At 39.4% G+C, this 16,225-nt stretch overlaps 1 protein-coding gene across 2 annotated transcripts in view; it reads right to left on the bottom strand.

Annotated features, from left to right (window-relative positions):
• Positions 1-16,225, bottom strand: part of UACA (uveal autoantigen with coiled-coil domains and ankyrin repeats) — a 96,046-nt gene that overhangs the window by 30,314 nt on the left and 49,507 nt on the right. Inside the window, exons 1-7 of one of the 2 annotated variants that reach the window (XM_047862651.1) lie at positions 15,676-16,101; positions 13,362-13,495; positions 8,429-8,517; positions 5,420-5,484; positions 4,594-4,651; positions 581-651; positions 375-481 (exon numbers count right to left, since the gene is read on the bottom strand). In XM_047862651.1, coding sequence (XP_047718607.1) covers positions 375-481; positions 581-651; positions 4,594-4,651; positions 5,420-5,484; positions 8,429-8,517; positions 13,362-13,495; positions 15,676-15,714 — 563 coding nt within the window. In that variant the 5' untranslated portion in view covers positions 15,715-16,101. Of the gene's footprint in view, positions 1-374; positions 482-580; positions 652-4,593; positions 4,652-5,419; positions 5,485-8,428; positions 8,518-13,361; positions 13,496-15,675; positions 16,102-16,225 lie in introns of those variants that run through there. The other variant, XM_047862650.1, reaches the window with a different exon arrangement.

Raw genomic sequence — 16,225 nt, 5'->3', positions numbered from 1 at the left:
ACCCCCGCCCTCTCTCTCTCTCTCTCTCTCTCAAAATAAATAAATAAATGATAAATAAATAAAAATTCTTAAAAAAAATAAAGTAAAAATAAAATAAATAAGTGGGACATGATTCCTCTTTCTTCAGTTTTCTGACCTGAACACAGGCTCCAATCACTGCTTGTATTCCACATTTACCCTGTCATCTTCCCCTATTTCCCTCTCCTTCCTTCATTAGACTCTGGGGAAAAAAGGGGGGGGGGGGGAAAGAAGTAGGTGCTAATTCCAAGGAAGGGGAGATCTAAGGGGGAATGGAAAAGCCAAGGCACAGCGGCAGAGTTTCAGAGTCGCTGCAAATCCAGCTGGAGTCTGCAGAGCTGTGATAAAAGGGTTACCTGTTTTGTTTGTCTCTGGAATTAATATCCGCCCCTTTATCTATCAGCATTTGACAAATTGTTGGCCTACACATCTGAGTGGCCAGAACCAGTGGTGTCCGCCCATCCTAAGCAACAAGAAAAATACAACAGCATCAAGACAACAAATCTCCCAAAGCATAAAAGGCAGAATACTTGGATTGAAATGAGAATATAAACTGACTTACTACATCTTTGGCATTCACTGAGGCCCCGTGGTCACAAAGCAGCTGAATGCTAGAGGGACAGTCGGCCATGGCTTTGAGGAACAGAGGAAAATGATAAATGGTGAACATCTGGTGGTAAGACACATGGTGCTTTGCTACGTCCATAAAAGGCGTAAGTTCTTCCATTTCTAAACTACCGAGCTTCACGTCAGCTGCTCTCAGTTTAGTACAAGTACCCATTTTCTCTCTGAAAATGGATTAGACAAGATCATTTCATAAATGTTGTATAATGTATTGGGACTAAGGAATATTGTCACCTTGCAGAAGACAACATGCTGCTACCCTACAGGTAAACATGGAAAATAAAAATAAATTTCCTACTTAGAATGTATTCTTAAATGTGGCTTAATCCTTGAAGGGTTAGCTCAATTATTTTTTCAATGAATCATATTCAGTTGTTTATAGAAGAGTCACAGTAAATAAGGTTTGACTCATATAATTCATATTTCCTTTTAAAAGCAGAGACTGCAATGTCTGCCCTTAATGATGCAAAGCAGAGTCACTTTCCTAAAAATTCTATTACAAAACCACACACTGCTTCTCCTCTGACCAACACTGGAGTTCATTATTTGTATTAGAAAAAAAATTATTGTTAACTTCATAAAAATAGGATTGTGTTTCAACTCCCCATGAGTTTTTATTAAAAGTTTTTATATTATTATTAACAAATACTCCCCATGAGTATTCATTAGGAGTCAAGACTAGACTATTACCCACAAAAAGTGCAAAGTCAGCATTCGTGTGTGTGTGTGTGTGTGTGTGTGTGTGTGTGTGTGTGTGTGTGTTAAACAGAATAAAACCAAATATAAGAAAATCAGGTAAATTTCATTTCTGCTGTCTTTAATCCAGCAAGCCTTTTATATAAAATACAAAATCAGTCTTAAAAAAAAAGAGATAAATTGAAGCTGAATACATTAATTCAGGAATTATAAAATTAACAACCATTCGGGCCCAATTAAAAGTAAGAATGAGGGGCGCCTGGGTGGCGCAGTCGGTTAAGCGTCCGACTGCAGCTCAGGTCACGATCTCGCGGTCCATGAGTTCGAGCCCCGCGTCAGGCTCTGGGCTGACGGCTCAGAGCCTGGAGCCTGCTTCCGATTCTGTGTCTCCCTCTCTCTCTGCCCCTCCCCCGTTCATGCTCTGTCTCTCTCTGTCCCAAAAATAAACGTTAAAAAAAATAAATAAAATAAAATAAAATAAAATAAAATAAATAAAAGTAAGAACGAAAAAGTGTAAAGCATAGCAAAGGCCAGAATTACAATATGGTGAACCAGGAAAGTCAGTACTAAAGGTGCTATGGTGGAGAGTGGCAGCTGTTCATCAAACTGTGGTCACCCTTTCTTCCATGGTGATAAAGTTGTGCTGGGAGCATGGCAGCTCACCTGGAGACCACAGTTCCCAGACTTCTTTGCATGCGGGCATGGCCACGTGCATTAGATCTCACCAGCGGAATGTGACAGGAGTGACGTGTGCTACTTTCTGGCTCTAGGGCTTAAAAGTGTGGTTTGTGCATTCCTCCGTGATCTTTCCCCTTCCTGTTAGCAGGAAAACACAAGTGCCTGCTATCAGCTTCAGCCTTATAGATGAGGACGACACCCTAGGCAACAGCAGAACTGCAAAGTGGAAGACATCTGGGTCCCTGAATGACCATATGGTACAGAGGCACAAGCCAATCTGAACACCAGGACTATGACACGAGAGAAAGCAATTGCTAGGCTGTTGGTTTTTTTAAGCCACTGTTATGTTATGGTGCCTTTGTCACAGCAGCCTAGTCTTAGCCCTAACTAAGACAAAAACTGCTATCAGGAGTTAGGTGCTATTACAACAAATACCTAAACGACATGGCACTGGCTTAGTGGCTGGATACCAGGTGGCGAATAAACATATTTCAGGCTAGAGGTCTTGTGATTTTTCTCATGCTGTGGCAAAACATTTGAAAGAGCTATCATCCATGATAGAAGCGTATCATGTGGCTACGGAGCCTTTCCAGGTGACTACGGAAGGGGTACCGTGTGTCTATGGAGCCCCTCTAAGTGAAGCAATAGAAAAGGGCCAAAATTTTGGTGCATGTTGGCAGCTGCTTACTACTTTTGGTGAGGTATTACAAGAAAGAGATGAGGTCAAGCAAGACTCAGCCAGTTTATGAACAGAGATAAAAGGGAATAGAGAGCATCTAGATAGCTGGGACCTCAGAGATGTGGGGAAGCCAACTGTTTCTCTATATCAAACAGCAAGAGAGAAACTTGTGTTGGTCACAGATTTTCTCAAGGACTTCCCAATAAGGAGAAAAGAAAACAAAAATCTAGTCTTGGAATAAACAACATCTTAAGGATACTATAATCCCATTCAAGGGTATGATTTCAGATGGCTTAAAGGTGGCAACCATCAAATGAGGCAGGGAATCGTGAGCCTACAAATAAGGACAAGAAATAAAGGAGGCTTAAGAACTTTGTGTCCAGAAAACAACTTCAAAGACAGATGTATGGAAGTAGCTGGTGATGAATAAACCAGAAAGTCCACCAAGGCTTTCTAGGAACCGTATTACACAAGGTCCCAGAAGCCCAGTCTGCTAACACTCATGATTGTTCTAGCCCTTAAGCTGCCTCTACAGAGGACATGCTCTCTGCCGTGCAATTTATCTGTGACCCTAGAGAATAATGGACAAGGAAGAACCTCCCAGAAGGCGGAGCTAGGGCCTGTAGAGAACAATGGATAAGACATTTCTCCTCAAGACCAAAAACCACAGAGGCATCATTGAGAGGCTCAACTGACAATCTATGTGAAAATGCTCTGCAAGTAACCACTATCTTATACAAAAAGAAAAGAAGAAAAAAATCATTGCGTAAAAAATTAGACTATCCTAAAGCACATAAAATGTTTTTTAAAACTATAAAAAAGGGGCACCTGGGTGGCTCAGTCGGTTGAACGTCTGACTTGGGCCCAGGTCATAATCCCACACTTCATGGGTTCTGGCCCCACGTAGGGCTCCGTACTGACAGGCTCGGAGCCCCAGAGCCTGCTACGGATTCTGTGTCTCCCTCTCTCCCTTCCCCTCCCCCGCTCACACTCTGTCTCCCAAAATAAATAAACGTTTAAAAAATTATTTAAAAAACTAAAATAAAGATACCAAAGTTTGAAGGAAATTTGCAGTTTATTGCATTTTTCACTCAGACCACTTTCCTCTACTGCAGAGATTCCATAAACATGAAGAGAGAAGGTAGCTATTTTTCTTTCCTTTGGCCTTCCAACAAAATGTAGGAATGTCAGACTTAAGAGTCAGGCCAGAGGTCAGACTGTTGAACATTCCAAAAATACTTTCATACTTAACCTTTGCCTTGAAGACACCTAAAGAATAATGCAGATAAACTTAGATCCATAAGTATGCATAATAAACTCTGTGAAATTACTAGGACAAATCTTTTTTAAAAAAACAGCACATTATAGAAACATGAAAATCAGCACTGAGACCTAAACCAACAGATATCACCACCATTAATTAAGAAATTACTACATGCCAGGCACTATTTATGATTTAATTAAAACCACTTACTACAGTAGTATTAACTTCATTTTGCAGATGAGAAAAATGATGTTCAGACATGCTAATTAGGTAAAAGTAGTTTTTAAGAAAAAGAAAAGTCATCTTCCCATTTCTCCTACCAGTTCCTCTGCTCCTCTCATAACACACACACACACACACACACACACACACACGGTGCCTGGAGCTCCTTGAGAGCAGGATCATGGTTTATTTATCTTTGGACTTTGGATATCTAGCAAACTAGCCCGGAAACGTTGGCTGAATCTTTTTAAGCTGTACAATCAAATAAATTTCAAATCTGCATAAACAAAAACTTCGTAATGTTGTTTCTCTGCGAATCATACAAATACATACGTTAAAACTTTGAAATTAATTTAAACGCCTAGCCGTTTCAACAAATAATTGCTTCTGTCCAAGCGCGACCTTCGCTCACCTGCGTCATGAAGTGCGGTTCTCCCCTGCAGGTCTACATGCTCAGTGGGACAATTGTACTGTTAAAACACAGAAACTCAGTCATCTGGGAGAGTTTTACTTTACAGTTAAATATCTAGACTCAAATGAACAGCTGTTATTTAATCTTAAAATATTCCATTTATCAAAAAAAACTAAACGTCTACTAGACAAGCCACTAAATATTTTGACATGAAACAAATAACATTATACTGTAAAGTTGAGTTTTTCACCAAACAGGAAAACATATGGTACATTATAATAGCATGGGATGCAGAGACTGTTATTGTTTGGGTGTTTTTCTCACCAAGAGTTAAAATTTGAACTGAATCAGGAAAAACAAAGGAGGTCTGCTGTGAAACTTCGTGGCAACAACATTTATGGAAATGTATGGTGGGACCCTTTCCCACTAGTTCAAGGAATTCTGTGACTGCTTGACTACAAGTTTAACTAATGGCATTCATATCATATAGTCTAAGTGCCTGATGTTTATATAGAAATATATAGAGCCTATGTTGTATCACTTTATGTCACAGCCTAGACAACAGAAAACTCCAGTCTCCAGCTAATGTCAACAGGAAGGTCATGCCTTTGTTATTTATTTTTAATACACCGAGTTATGCGATTCACTTCCCTCAGAGTTTCTGCTCTTTATTGTTCACGTTCTTTCACAAACGATGGGAAAGATATTACGTAAGTCAAAATTAGCCCACTATTTTCTTTGATCTCAAATTCCAAAAACACATTGAAAACACGTCTATTATTCGTAGTCAAAATAATAAAGCTGAAGTATTAACCACTTTTCCTACCTGTAGAAGTTTTTGTAGACACAATGCATGCCCATACTTCGCAGCCAGGTGAAGAGCATTTCTTCCTAGAAAAGAAATAATTAAAGACATCCACGGAGGGTTATTTCCTTCACGCGTGAATTTTCCAAAGAAATGGGACTCATTTTTCCAACATTAGTTGACAGGACACTTAACTTATCAGCACGCTTTCACTCGGGTCGATATTTTAATAAGAGATAATATACACGCCAACACAATGAAGGGGGTAAGAAAAATTAAACATATAAATCCATAAAGAGCAAGAACTTTGCCATAGTCATCACTGTATCTCCAATATCCACAGTAATGCCTGAGACAGAGTAAGTAAGTTAAGTCGGCACAGGAAAGAAGGGAGGGAGGGAGAGGAAGAGAAAGAGAAAAAGAGAATGGGGACAGGAGAGTGAGAAACATACCTAGATTTCTCATAATAATTCCAAACAGGCAGTGTGGACACTAAAGTGCAAGAAGTTAAGAGACCTAAATGAAAGAAACTAATTTTCAACTAAAATTCAAAGTTCATTAGGACTGTGTCTCTGAAAATAAGACAACTTGTTCAAATATAATGTGTATTAAATGTGAAAATTTAGGGGTGCCTGGTGGCTCAGTTGGCTAAGTGTCCGACTCGTGATCTCAGGTCATGATCTCGCGGTTTGGGAGATCAAGCCCCACATCGGGCTCTGCGCTAACAGCGTGGAGCCTGCTTGGGGTTCTCTCTCTCTCACTCTCTCTGCCCTTCCTGCTCTCTCTCTCCTTCTCTCTCTCTCAGATACACAAATTTTTTTTTAAATGTGCAATTTTAAAGGAAATTATCATCTGAAAGATTAACTCTGAATACTGATCCAGAACAAATTAGCAGTGAGTCCGGGTCTTTAAACGGGTACAGGTACAACATACTCATCCATACCTAAACATCCCCGAATTACAAATAAGACAGATGTGATGATTTCAAATTTCAATTTGTTACTGTTCATGGACAAGTTTCCTAGAGCTTTTACACTGCGAAAATTGACAAGAAAAACTGTCACATTTACATGGAAAGTAAGAGAGAGTATGGAGTGGGACGGTGGGGGAAGGCACAGTGGTGACAGTCCCTGGTACTCAACAAACTGCCATAGAAACTTGACCAGATAAAAATGTCAGGTAGGTATTTCCTTAGCCAAATCCAAATCCAGCCACTTGAGAGGACAGAGTAAAGAAATTAAGGAAACATCAAAATCTAAAGCACAACACTATGAATTACACCCAACACTATGAATGACACTATGAATGCCTACCTGGTAAGACCTGGGTCACAAATACCTCAAAACCCAAACCACACTAACTTGAAATCTGGTTATCTTTCACCTACGTTTGTACTGGTAACAAACCAAGGAGTTAAGATAAAATACATACCATTTTTTAATTGAATTGTTTTCCAATATCCACATCTGGACTACAACTGACAATGTGACAGCAAATGAGACAAGGTCCTTGCCCTGAGGACAGGACAACTCGATGGAGAAAAATACTAAACCAAAGTAAATAAAAGTATAACTGGACAACAGCAAAAACAAAAGACAAAGAGTTGAAGCAGAGTAGGCTGGAATGCTGCACATGAGATGATGTCTGCTGAGCCTGGGAAAGCAACTGAACCTATCTTCTCTGAAGGCGGGAGGGCAAAAGTCACTAGATCGGCCACTAGGCAAAAATACCCAGAGCGGAAAGAACACAGACAATACAAAAGAAAGATGCTTGTTTGAATGAGAATCAGCACAATATCTAAATAAAGTCTAAAGAGTTCTAAAGAGATACACGGTTAGTCTGAAATTTCTAAAGCTAAATATTCCTCCACACCAATGGAATGCTTTTGTAAATAATTAACATATTCTTCTGTTCGTTCAGAGGTGGCAGATGAATAGAGTTTGTTCTTCGATTTAGAAGCTGACACATCTTTAGGTGAAGATCTTCCTCACTAACTCACTGAGATCTCTCTGTCCCTCTACCTCCCTTCCATTTCTAAACACGATGCTGGTTTAACTGTAATGTATTTATTTGTCTATATACGGAACCACAGGATAAAATATGAAAGTTGTTAAGGAAATTCTCTGTTCTAGGTCACCTCCTATATTTATTGAATAACAAAGTAGAACTGCAGAGAAATAAGCTGTCGAGACAACGGAGAGCGGTCGTCCTGAGAAAACCAGCGTGCGCATCGAAGAAAGACAATGGCTATCTTCACATGCTTAAAGGTCTATCCTGTGATGTGCAGACAAACTTAGGCTGTACGAGTTTGAAAGACAGACATGGGTACGACTACATATAAGCAGAAGGCACAGAAAGAACCAGACTTCAAACTGTCTACAAAAAATGTTTTTTTCTAAATGTAGCTAACCAAATACAGCACAGGCTTCCTTGCACGGCATAATGGTAAAGGCAGACTCCGGTCACAGCTCATCCATTGAAGGACCCTGGGCAAGTCAGTGAATGGCTCAGTGCCTCACAGCCTCCCTGGGATGGTGTGAGGACAGAATGAGCTGGCACGTGTTCGTGTGCTCAGCAGAGTAGCAGGTGATGTGAGTGGCAGCTCTCCTTGTTATGATCATTAGTGGTAACGCTGTTGTTGTCATAGGCCGTTAGTTCCCCGTCACGAGAAATGTTCAACCCAACGCTGAACAACCGCATGACAGCAAGAATTCATATACTCGAGGCTACAGGAGTAGAATCTAAATGGCCCCTAAAGGTCCTTCAAAACCTGAAATTTTAGGATTCGGGAACACTACCAAGACCAGCACTTGACTTCAGTTCAGCAACCCTGTCTCCGCACTTCCCTGTACTTCACCTCTTCCCATCGACGATACCTCAGAAGTAAACTTTTTCTTAACTATTTAAAAAGAGAAAATTAAGGACTTCTCTTTTTAAGTCACGTTCGGGTCTGATTAAGAACATCAGCAGTAGACAAGGCTTGTCCTCTCTTTTTGTTGCACAACTAACTGACTATGGAGGCAAACCCACCTGCAGTGTCAGTGGTTGTAATATCAACTCCATGGATAAGAATGGCATTCAAACATTCAAGATTCCCTTTTGAGGCCACAACATGGAAGCTAAACAAAAAGAAAATATTTGTTATGCACAGAAACTACTAAATGTCAACTTAAATGTTACATCAACATCACCTTTTATTCAACACACACACACACACACACACACACACACACACACACACACGTTTTAAAGGCTACATTAAAACACCTATATATTTTATGTCAGAAAAAGAAACCTATCACTTATTACTGAAAAACTAATTTTAACCCAAATTTACATAAGGAGCCAAAACCTCCTAGAAATAGCTCCTTGGAACCAATGGAATATTCCAATGTTCAACAGTCTTAATAATAGAAAATGTATACAATAATACCGCTAACTCTACAGTTTATTATTCAGTAGCGAAGGCACTGGAGCTAGAAGTCTGATAGATGCACGGAAAATTTTCTATCAGATTATTTTGCTTAGTTTCAAATATACTGAAACTGCCAAGACAACTCAAGTTATCGCAGAATGCTAAGGCCAAAGACAATCAAAACACTTAATCCTTCTCTTTAGAATTATCAAATTAAACCTTGCAGAGAAAAGCCGTCAGGACAACAAACTAAGCAACGCTTGGAAAGCCATAAAAGTCATCTTCCCCAAAAGTACCAACAACTACCACCCATTCTTCCTTTTGTTCACAGACCTGTATGACTGGGCAAAGTTTCACACAAACAGGCATAAAGGCACAAGCTTCCTAATAAGGCAAGTAAAGGCTGCTTAAAAAACTTACTTTAGATCATCAAGTATTCCAGATACAGTGGAAAATATCCCATTGTTTCTTTGATCATCTAACACTTTATTAACCAACCAACCTGTACAAAAATCTTTGGGCCGCAGTAAGAACAGACAGCGACTGATTGACTATACTCCACCAAATCCAAACTGGCAGGTAAACACAATAGGGCTTGCTAGCAAAGGATGTTGAAATCGGGTCAACATAGAACTGAACCCTAAATAAGGACAATAACCACTGTGAAGATGCCAGGAGATAAGGATGTGCAAGCTCTCTGCCAGGTGCCTGGATACAGACAAACTCTGAACACGCTCTCAAAAGGGGTCTTCCATAACCACGTCATCTAAAATGTCTATGATTCCCCATTCCCTGAAGCCTTAGTATGCCTACTTCCCCAATCCCTGCCTTTGTTCTATGGAGAACTACGTATTATCGAATACACAAATTCAAGATTTATTTTCTTTACAGTCTTTCTTTATAATCTGTCACTCTCCTCCTACTCAAGTATAAACTCAACAAAAGCAGGGATTTTTGTCTGTTTTGCTTCCTATTACATTCCCCAGACCAATTTAAGTACCAGACAGATGACAGGCCCTCAAATATTTGAATAATTAAATGCCTGGAGTCGCGCCTGGGTGGCTCTGTTGGTTAAGCAACCAACTCTTGATTTCAGCTCAGGTCATGATCTCACAGTTCACGAGTTCGAGCCCTGTATTAGGCTCTGCACTTTGGGGATTCTCTCTCTCTGTCTCTCTCTCTCGCTCGCTCTCGCTCTCTGCCCCTTCCCCACTCATGCTGTCTCTCTCTTAAATAAGCAAACTTAAAAAAAAAAATAAATGCTCAGAGACAAAATCTGGAGATAGGTTGCAAATTCACTTCCAGATATTACAACACTCCGTCATGTGTCTCGACTAGTATTATTATGATGGATTTAAATGCAAACCAGACACCAAGCACTAGTAAGTAAAATAAAGGAGGTTTGTGTACAATTTGAATTCGAGAGACAGAGATATTTCTGATTAAAGGAATACGGTGTTCACAGGAATCAGATAAGTTCTCCTTACAGTGGAATTAAATTCCACTATAAATCTATAAGATTATAAATCTCTTTTCAATACCAAAGTAGGGAATTATACCGTGCAATGCACCATTAGAACCTTTTGAGGAACGGTAATTTCCTTCAAGCAAACATTTTTAGTCTCCCAACAATCTTGGAGGGAACATTTTTTTTTTGTTTGTTTTCCTTTCTTAGCTCAAAAATTTGGAAGACTTCTTTCTTCAAAATAAATCAACTGGGGCGCCTGGGTGGCTCAGTCGGTTAAGCATCCAACTCTTCATCTCGGCTCAGGTCATGATCTCATGGCTCATGAGTTTCCGAGGCCTGTGTTGGGCTCTGCCTGTTTGGGATTCTCTCTCTCTCCCTCTCTCTCTCTCCTCTGCTCACTCGCTCTCTCTCTCTCTTTCTCTCTCTCTCTCAAAATAAATAAATAAACTTAAAAAAAAAAAAAAAAGGAAAAACAGATCAACATTACACTGATGATGTACCAAAGGGCAGAATTCACAACAAATCTACAATGCATTATTAATGCAGATGTGCTATAAATAGCACACTTCAGAAAGAAGACATATCGATCACTAACTTGTATACAAAGAGTCGTAAAGGAAATCTGAAAAATTAGTTTGTAGAAATACTCTTTTTCAATATAAAAAAAATCAACTTTAAGCTGTCTTTTTTTTTATTTATTTATTTTTTCAGTGTTTATTTTTTGAGAGAGACAGAGAGACAGAGCAGGGTAGGGGCAGAAAGACACAGAATCCAAAGACACAGAATCCAAAGCAGGCTCCAGGCTCTGAGCTGTCAGTACAGAGCCCGACATGGGGCTCAAACTCACAAATCGTGAGATCTTGACCGGAGCCCAAGTTGGAGGCTTAACCAACTGAGCCACCCAGGCGTCCCAGAAGCTGTCTTTTTAAAAACAAGACCTGTATTTGTGTTTCCACAACAGGAAACCCAGGTAATACGGGACAATGGGAAAAACCACATAAACCGTACGACATCTGTGTGAGGGCATCCGTAAGCTAACAAGATAGTGAAAAATATCTAGACCAGGATGCAGGGAAGGAGAGAGGCCCAGAGAGGCGAGGGTGGTATCTGAAACCATTTTTTGCCAAGGAGCATTTACTGATTCCAGAGAAAACAGCTGGGAGCCAAACAAACGTCACTTCTGACAGCCTTAGGGGACAGAGGGACAGCAATTGGTATCTGACTTTCCAAGTGGCAGTGGAGATTTCCGGTGACTCTGTCCCATTTTGCTTTGGCAATGGGCTGAACCCTAGGAGAGAGGTGAACAGGAAGAAAACAAGTCCTTGCAGTGACTATGGCTAGGCTTCAAATATTTCATTTCTGAAACTGGACTGAGGTCAAGAAGCACAGGTTACTTTGGTCTTAAATTTCAAAATTAAAAAAAAAAAAAAAAAAAAACAAGTCATTCAAAACGAACTCACTTTTGTAATTACATAATATACAGAAAGCATATTTGTAACATGTCCTATACACAAAATGCTTTTGGAAGCATACAGTTTGTATGCAATTTAGGAAGAATACAGTTTGTGTGCAAGGAGCAAAAGGAAAATATTTTATCCCATGAATCCTAAAAGACTTCTATTTCCTGCAGTGAAAACCTTAGAGACTAGAACTACTCACATATTTCACAAACTAAAGTTCATAGTTCATCAAATTACACCAGATTTTTCTAACTCTGACCATCAATACCAATAATTTCACTCCAAACTGAACCTCAGATTTAAAAGACATTAACAGAAACTGAAGCAATCATTCATTCAAAACATCCAAAGCATGGATAGGCAGAACTGAAGAAATCAGGTTTCACTGAAGATTTTCATCCCAAAGATTTCCTGTATCTTCTAACATGTTGGCATTTGGGAAAAAAGAAACACGAGAAACAAAGTCACTTCTAGATGTTAAATTTTTACTGTTTATACTGTGAGCCCTAAAAATAGCTTAAAATTTAGCAAAAATAGGAGCAGGACTCAAAATAACTAATGTTGTCATAGCTATCAGACTGCCTACTTGATAAAACTGAGACAGCATTTAAAAACTTGGAACTTTTCAAACCTTACTGGTATTAAAAACCAACTTGATTTTTAAGTCGTGCTTTGCTATGTTTCCTGTACTTAAATATACAAGCATCCTAACGTATTGATCTATATCAAACTTTCACTATCCACTTCCTAACATTCACTTCTATATTTAGTATCTGGCTTCCAGTTATAATATTCTAAATAAACTCATGAAAGACTGAGAGGAATTTTAGGAAATGAGACTTTTCACCTCTAACTTTGGAAGGTTTCCCAGAGGTTTTAACTGCTATAATTATAGAGCATGGTGCCGGACCATACACCTGCCCTTTAACCCAACTGCTCCCACCCTCAACAGGAAGGCAAGTGAAGAAGATTCGGGAGGGGCGGGAGGAAAGATAAGAAGGTCAACAAGCCAGTAGTCGTTCTCGGGGACCCCAAAGCCAAAGAGTGGGATCACTCCCTGTGCCTCCCTAAGACACACTAGTTATTCTGCCTCTTCTGTTCTACACATTCTTGTTTAAAATGATTACCGAATATAAAAACAGATCGGGAGTTGAGAGGAAAAGTCCGTGTAATTACAGAAAACTCTTCCAACACAGAAAACTTGGGTTCACATCCCAGCTCTGTGACTTTTCATGAGTTTAGACCAAGTTATTTAACCTCTGTAGACTTTCTCCTACTGCTTTCAGAGGGCCGCTGCAAGGATCAAACGGGATAAGGAATATGAAAAAGGTGATACGCAGAAATGCACCAAACAACCCAGGCTACGGTTTGCCATAGAGCCTAAACAACTAGACCACTGGGTCGTATTTTAGCGTTCTCGGTCTAGCTTGAAAATCTTTCAGATTGAGGACAGCTATTAGTCTATGATGTCTGAAAAGCAATGTGTGAAAGATTGTAGAGCATGGTTTTTGATCGAGGCTTTTTAAATTAATAAGTTGATAGCCACAATTCACAAATTTCACTTGTGTCCCAAGAGCATACCCAAATCCCCTTGGGGGAGTTAGCATCAGTAATACTTACGCAGATCTGCCCTCCACGTCTAGTTTGCCTGGATTGATGCCCTTTTTAGCAAGGATGGAGGAAACTTTTTCTACATCTCCCCTTTCTGCAGCTTTCATCAGTCGGTCATCATATTTATTCCAATCTGCTGCATGCTACAAAAAGAAAAAAAAAAGTAAATATGGCCTACTCTATATACTATATTAGCAAGACTTTCTAAAGCAGGAAGGAAGAGGAAGGAAGACAATACTGCATAATGTATCACTCAATGTCGAGTCGCATCCCACATTTCCTTCTCCCTGCTATGCCGACTTCACGAGAAGAGCTTCTCCAAACACCTGATATTCAAGAAGCATTTCAAACGACGCTTTTGAGAAAGGGCATGTTTCTCACGTTCTGTTTTCTTTGCCTTCAGAGCCAAGAAAGGAAATTAATAATTGCCCAAGACGTACCCCGTGCCAGGCATGAATTACGCAAACAACCCCCATAAACTAAAATCATCATCCCCATTTCACAAATGAGAAAAGTCAAAGCTCCAGGGACATTGAAAAACATAAGGGGCCAAACCCAACCAAGACTTCTCATGACTTCCAGAATCATGTGTCCTTCTCCTACTCTCTAACTCATACTTTCAGATTTGGCTCTGGTTACCTATCTCCCAAGACCTTAGATGCAGTGGAATTCTGTACACATTTTAAAACACCTCCCTCCCCCCACCTTATTTAAAAGATACTGTTGGGAATATATTTATAAATGCAAATTAGACACACACACACAGACACACACACGTACACTGTCTCTGTCTCAACACAGAAAGCAATTCATTAAGCTTACATATTAGAATAAAAAGAAACTTCTACATAGAACAAACTTAAAAAAAAAGCCTCTAAAGTATTAACTACTTTAAAATCCTAAAATAATAGGATTACAGGTGACTTTCATTTTCTCCCTTCTTTTTTACATTCAACATACAAAAAAGATTTTTTTATATTAACAAAACTCAGTACATATATTTAAGAGGAAGATTAAAGGAAATTTTTTAAATAGGAGTATGTATCACATGATATACACCTTAATTGTATCAAGGTTATTTTCAGCTTTGGAGAAAATATATTCAAGACATTCCAAGGCCAATAACTTGGATTTTTTTCTTAGTAGGCAGAAATGTAGAACCCAGAACTAAAACATACATTATTTAAACAAGTAAGGTTTTAGCCTTTTAAAATATTATACAGTAAACTTACTGCTAAATTCTGTACTAAGCCCAGTATTATTTCCAGAACAAAGAAAGATGTACCTATTTTTCACTTAAACTTACAAAACAATTCCTGTGTCCACAAATACCATAACAAATCCCTGAGGGAGAAAAAATGAATCTCTTATATGAAGCATATCCTCTAAATGTTTCATCATTATGATTACTTAATATCACCTATCTCCTTCAAATGGCCACACAAAATCACCAGTCTTCTAGCTAAATAAGCAATGTCTTCCTTACATACTTAAAGAAAGTGAAACTGTATATGAAATTTGAATAGGAGAAAAAGATAAATACATGAAATTTTTAACCCACTCCTGAAGTGAAATGTTTCAATGGAATCCGGTTCAAGTACCTACACAGACTTCAGAATTGCTGCCTCTAAATCAGTTAAATTTGGAGATGAGCCCACTTCCGCCTAACTTCAAAAGCACAAATTGTCAACTCTGAGACTCGCCCTGTTTATTGGCTCAAGGTCTAAACTACATTTTAGGCACCCCCTTCTTTAGCTTTAAAACCAAACAGTTTACAGACTCTCAACTGGGGAGTGGTAGTAGATGCAGGCTTAAGAGACTCTGTGTTTTCAAATGCCTAAGGGATTAAGTCACGTTTAACACACAAATACTGGCTCTAAATTGATTAGTTTATGCTTGCAGCTAAAACAATCTGTTTTATTTCCAATTAAACTTGCTGCTGGGGAAAAGAGTTATTGAAAACACTGAAAAAAAAACTGTAAACTCCTAAAGTAAGGCTTTTTAGGAGATAGTTAAACATGACCAAAGTGTCATATTCTCATGTGATTTTTCAGTTCCACTTCACGAAGTGCCTTTTCCATTCGGTCCACTGTCAGTTAACAGAAACACTGCTCAATTACGAAGATTCTATTATGAGCTTCTGAAATCCAGAAAAAGAAACAAGAACTTTTGTTTTCTATCATTAACCCCAGCCTACTAATCAAACAGAAAGACAGTAAACAAGGAGACCAAAATTAATAAAACAGTAGTCCACTTTAAAAGAATACGGTTTGGAAAGCCTAACCAAGAATCTTTTGTTACGCTGCGCTACAGGGATACCTACTCTGTTCTTAGGAGCACAAGAAAACCAACAGTTCATCATAGACAGGATTTAGTTTCTTGTCGCTAGCAGCAAACGGCTTCGCCTTAGGTTACAAATCTCTGCAGCTCACAAAGCACGCCCTCAGACAAACTCCTAACCAGTGAATCCGTCCCTCGCTTTACAGATCTTCCTGCTCTACAATCTTCATGCTGTGCTACACTTAGCTTGGATCTCTAACGATACTTTCTTCGTCTTCGGGATCCTTCTCCGCCTTCATACCGCTTGAAAATTATCTTCCTTGCTGAACGGCCCTTGATTGCGAGCGGCCGGAGTCAGGTACCGTAACTCCTCCTGTTTCTTATTGTTTAGACGCTGTCTTTCAAAGCTGTCCCTTTCAGGGACTCTGCTGGAAAACCTGCACAGCACTCAACATCCTGCCTCAACACTGCAACCCAGACGCTGCAGTGCATGATAAAACTGTCCACCTCCGAACCCTCCTGTAAACAAGGGGTAGACGGTCTCCCATTGGTCAGGTTCTATTTTAGATTCCATAGGCCTTGACAGCTGAGTG

This window comes from Prionailurus viverrinus, chromosome B3, assembly GCF_022837055.1.
Source record: "Prionailurus viverrinus isolate Anna chromosome B3, UM_Priviv_1.0, whole genome shotgun sequence".
In the NCBI taxonomy this organism is placed as follows: Eukaryota; Metazoa; Chordata; class Mammalia; order Carnivora; family Felidae; genus Prionailurus; species Prionailurus viverrinus.
The sequence above is the reverse complement of the archived record's forward strand: the minus strand, read 5'-3'. Positions and strand labels throughout refer to the sequence as shown.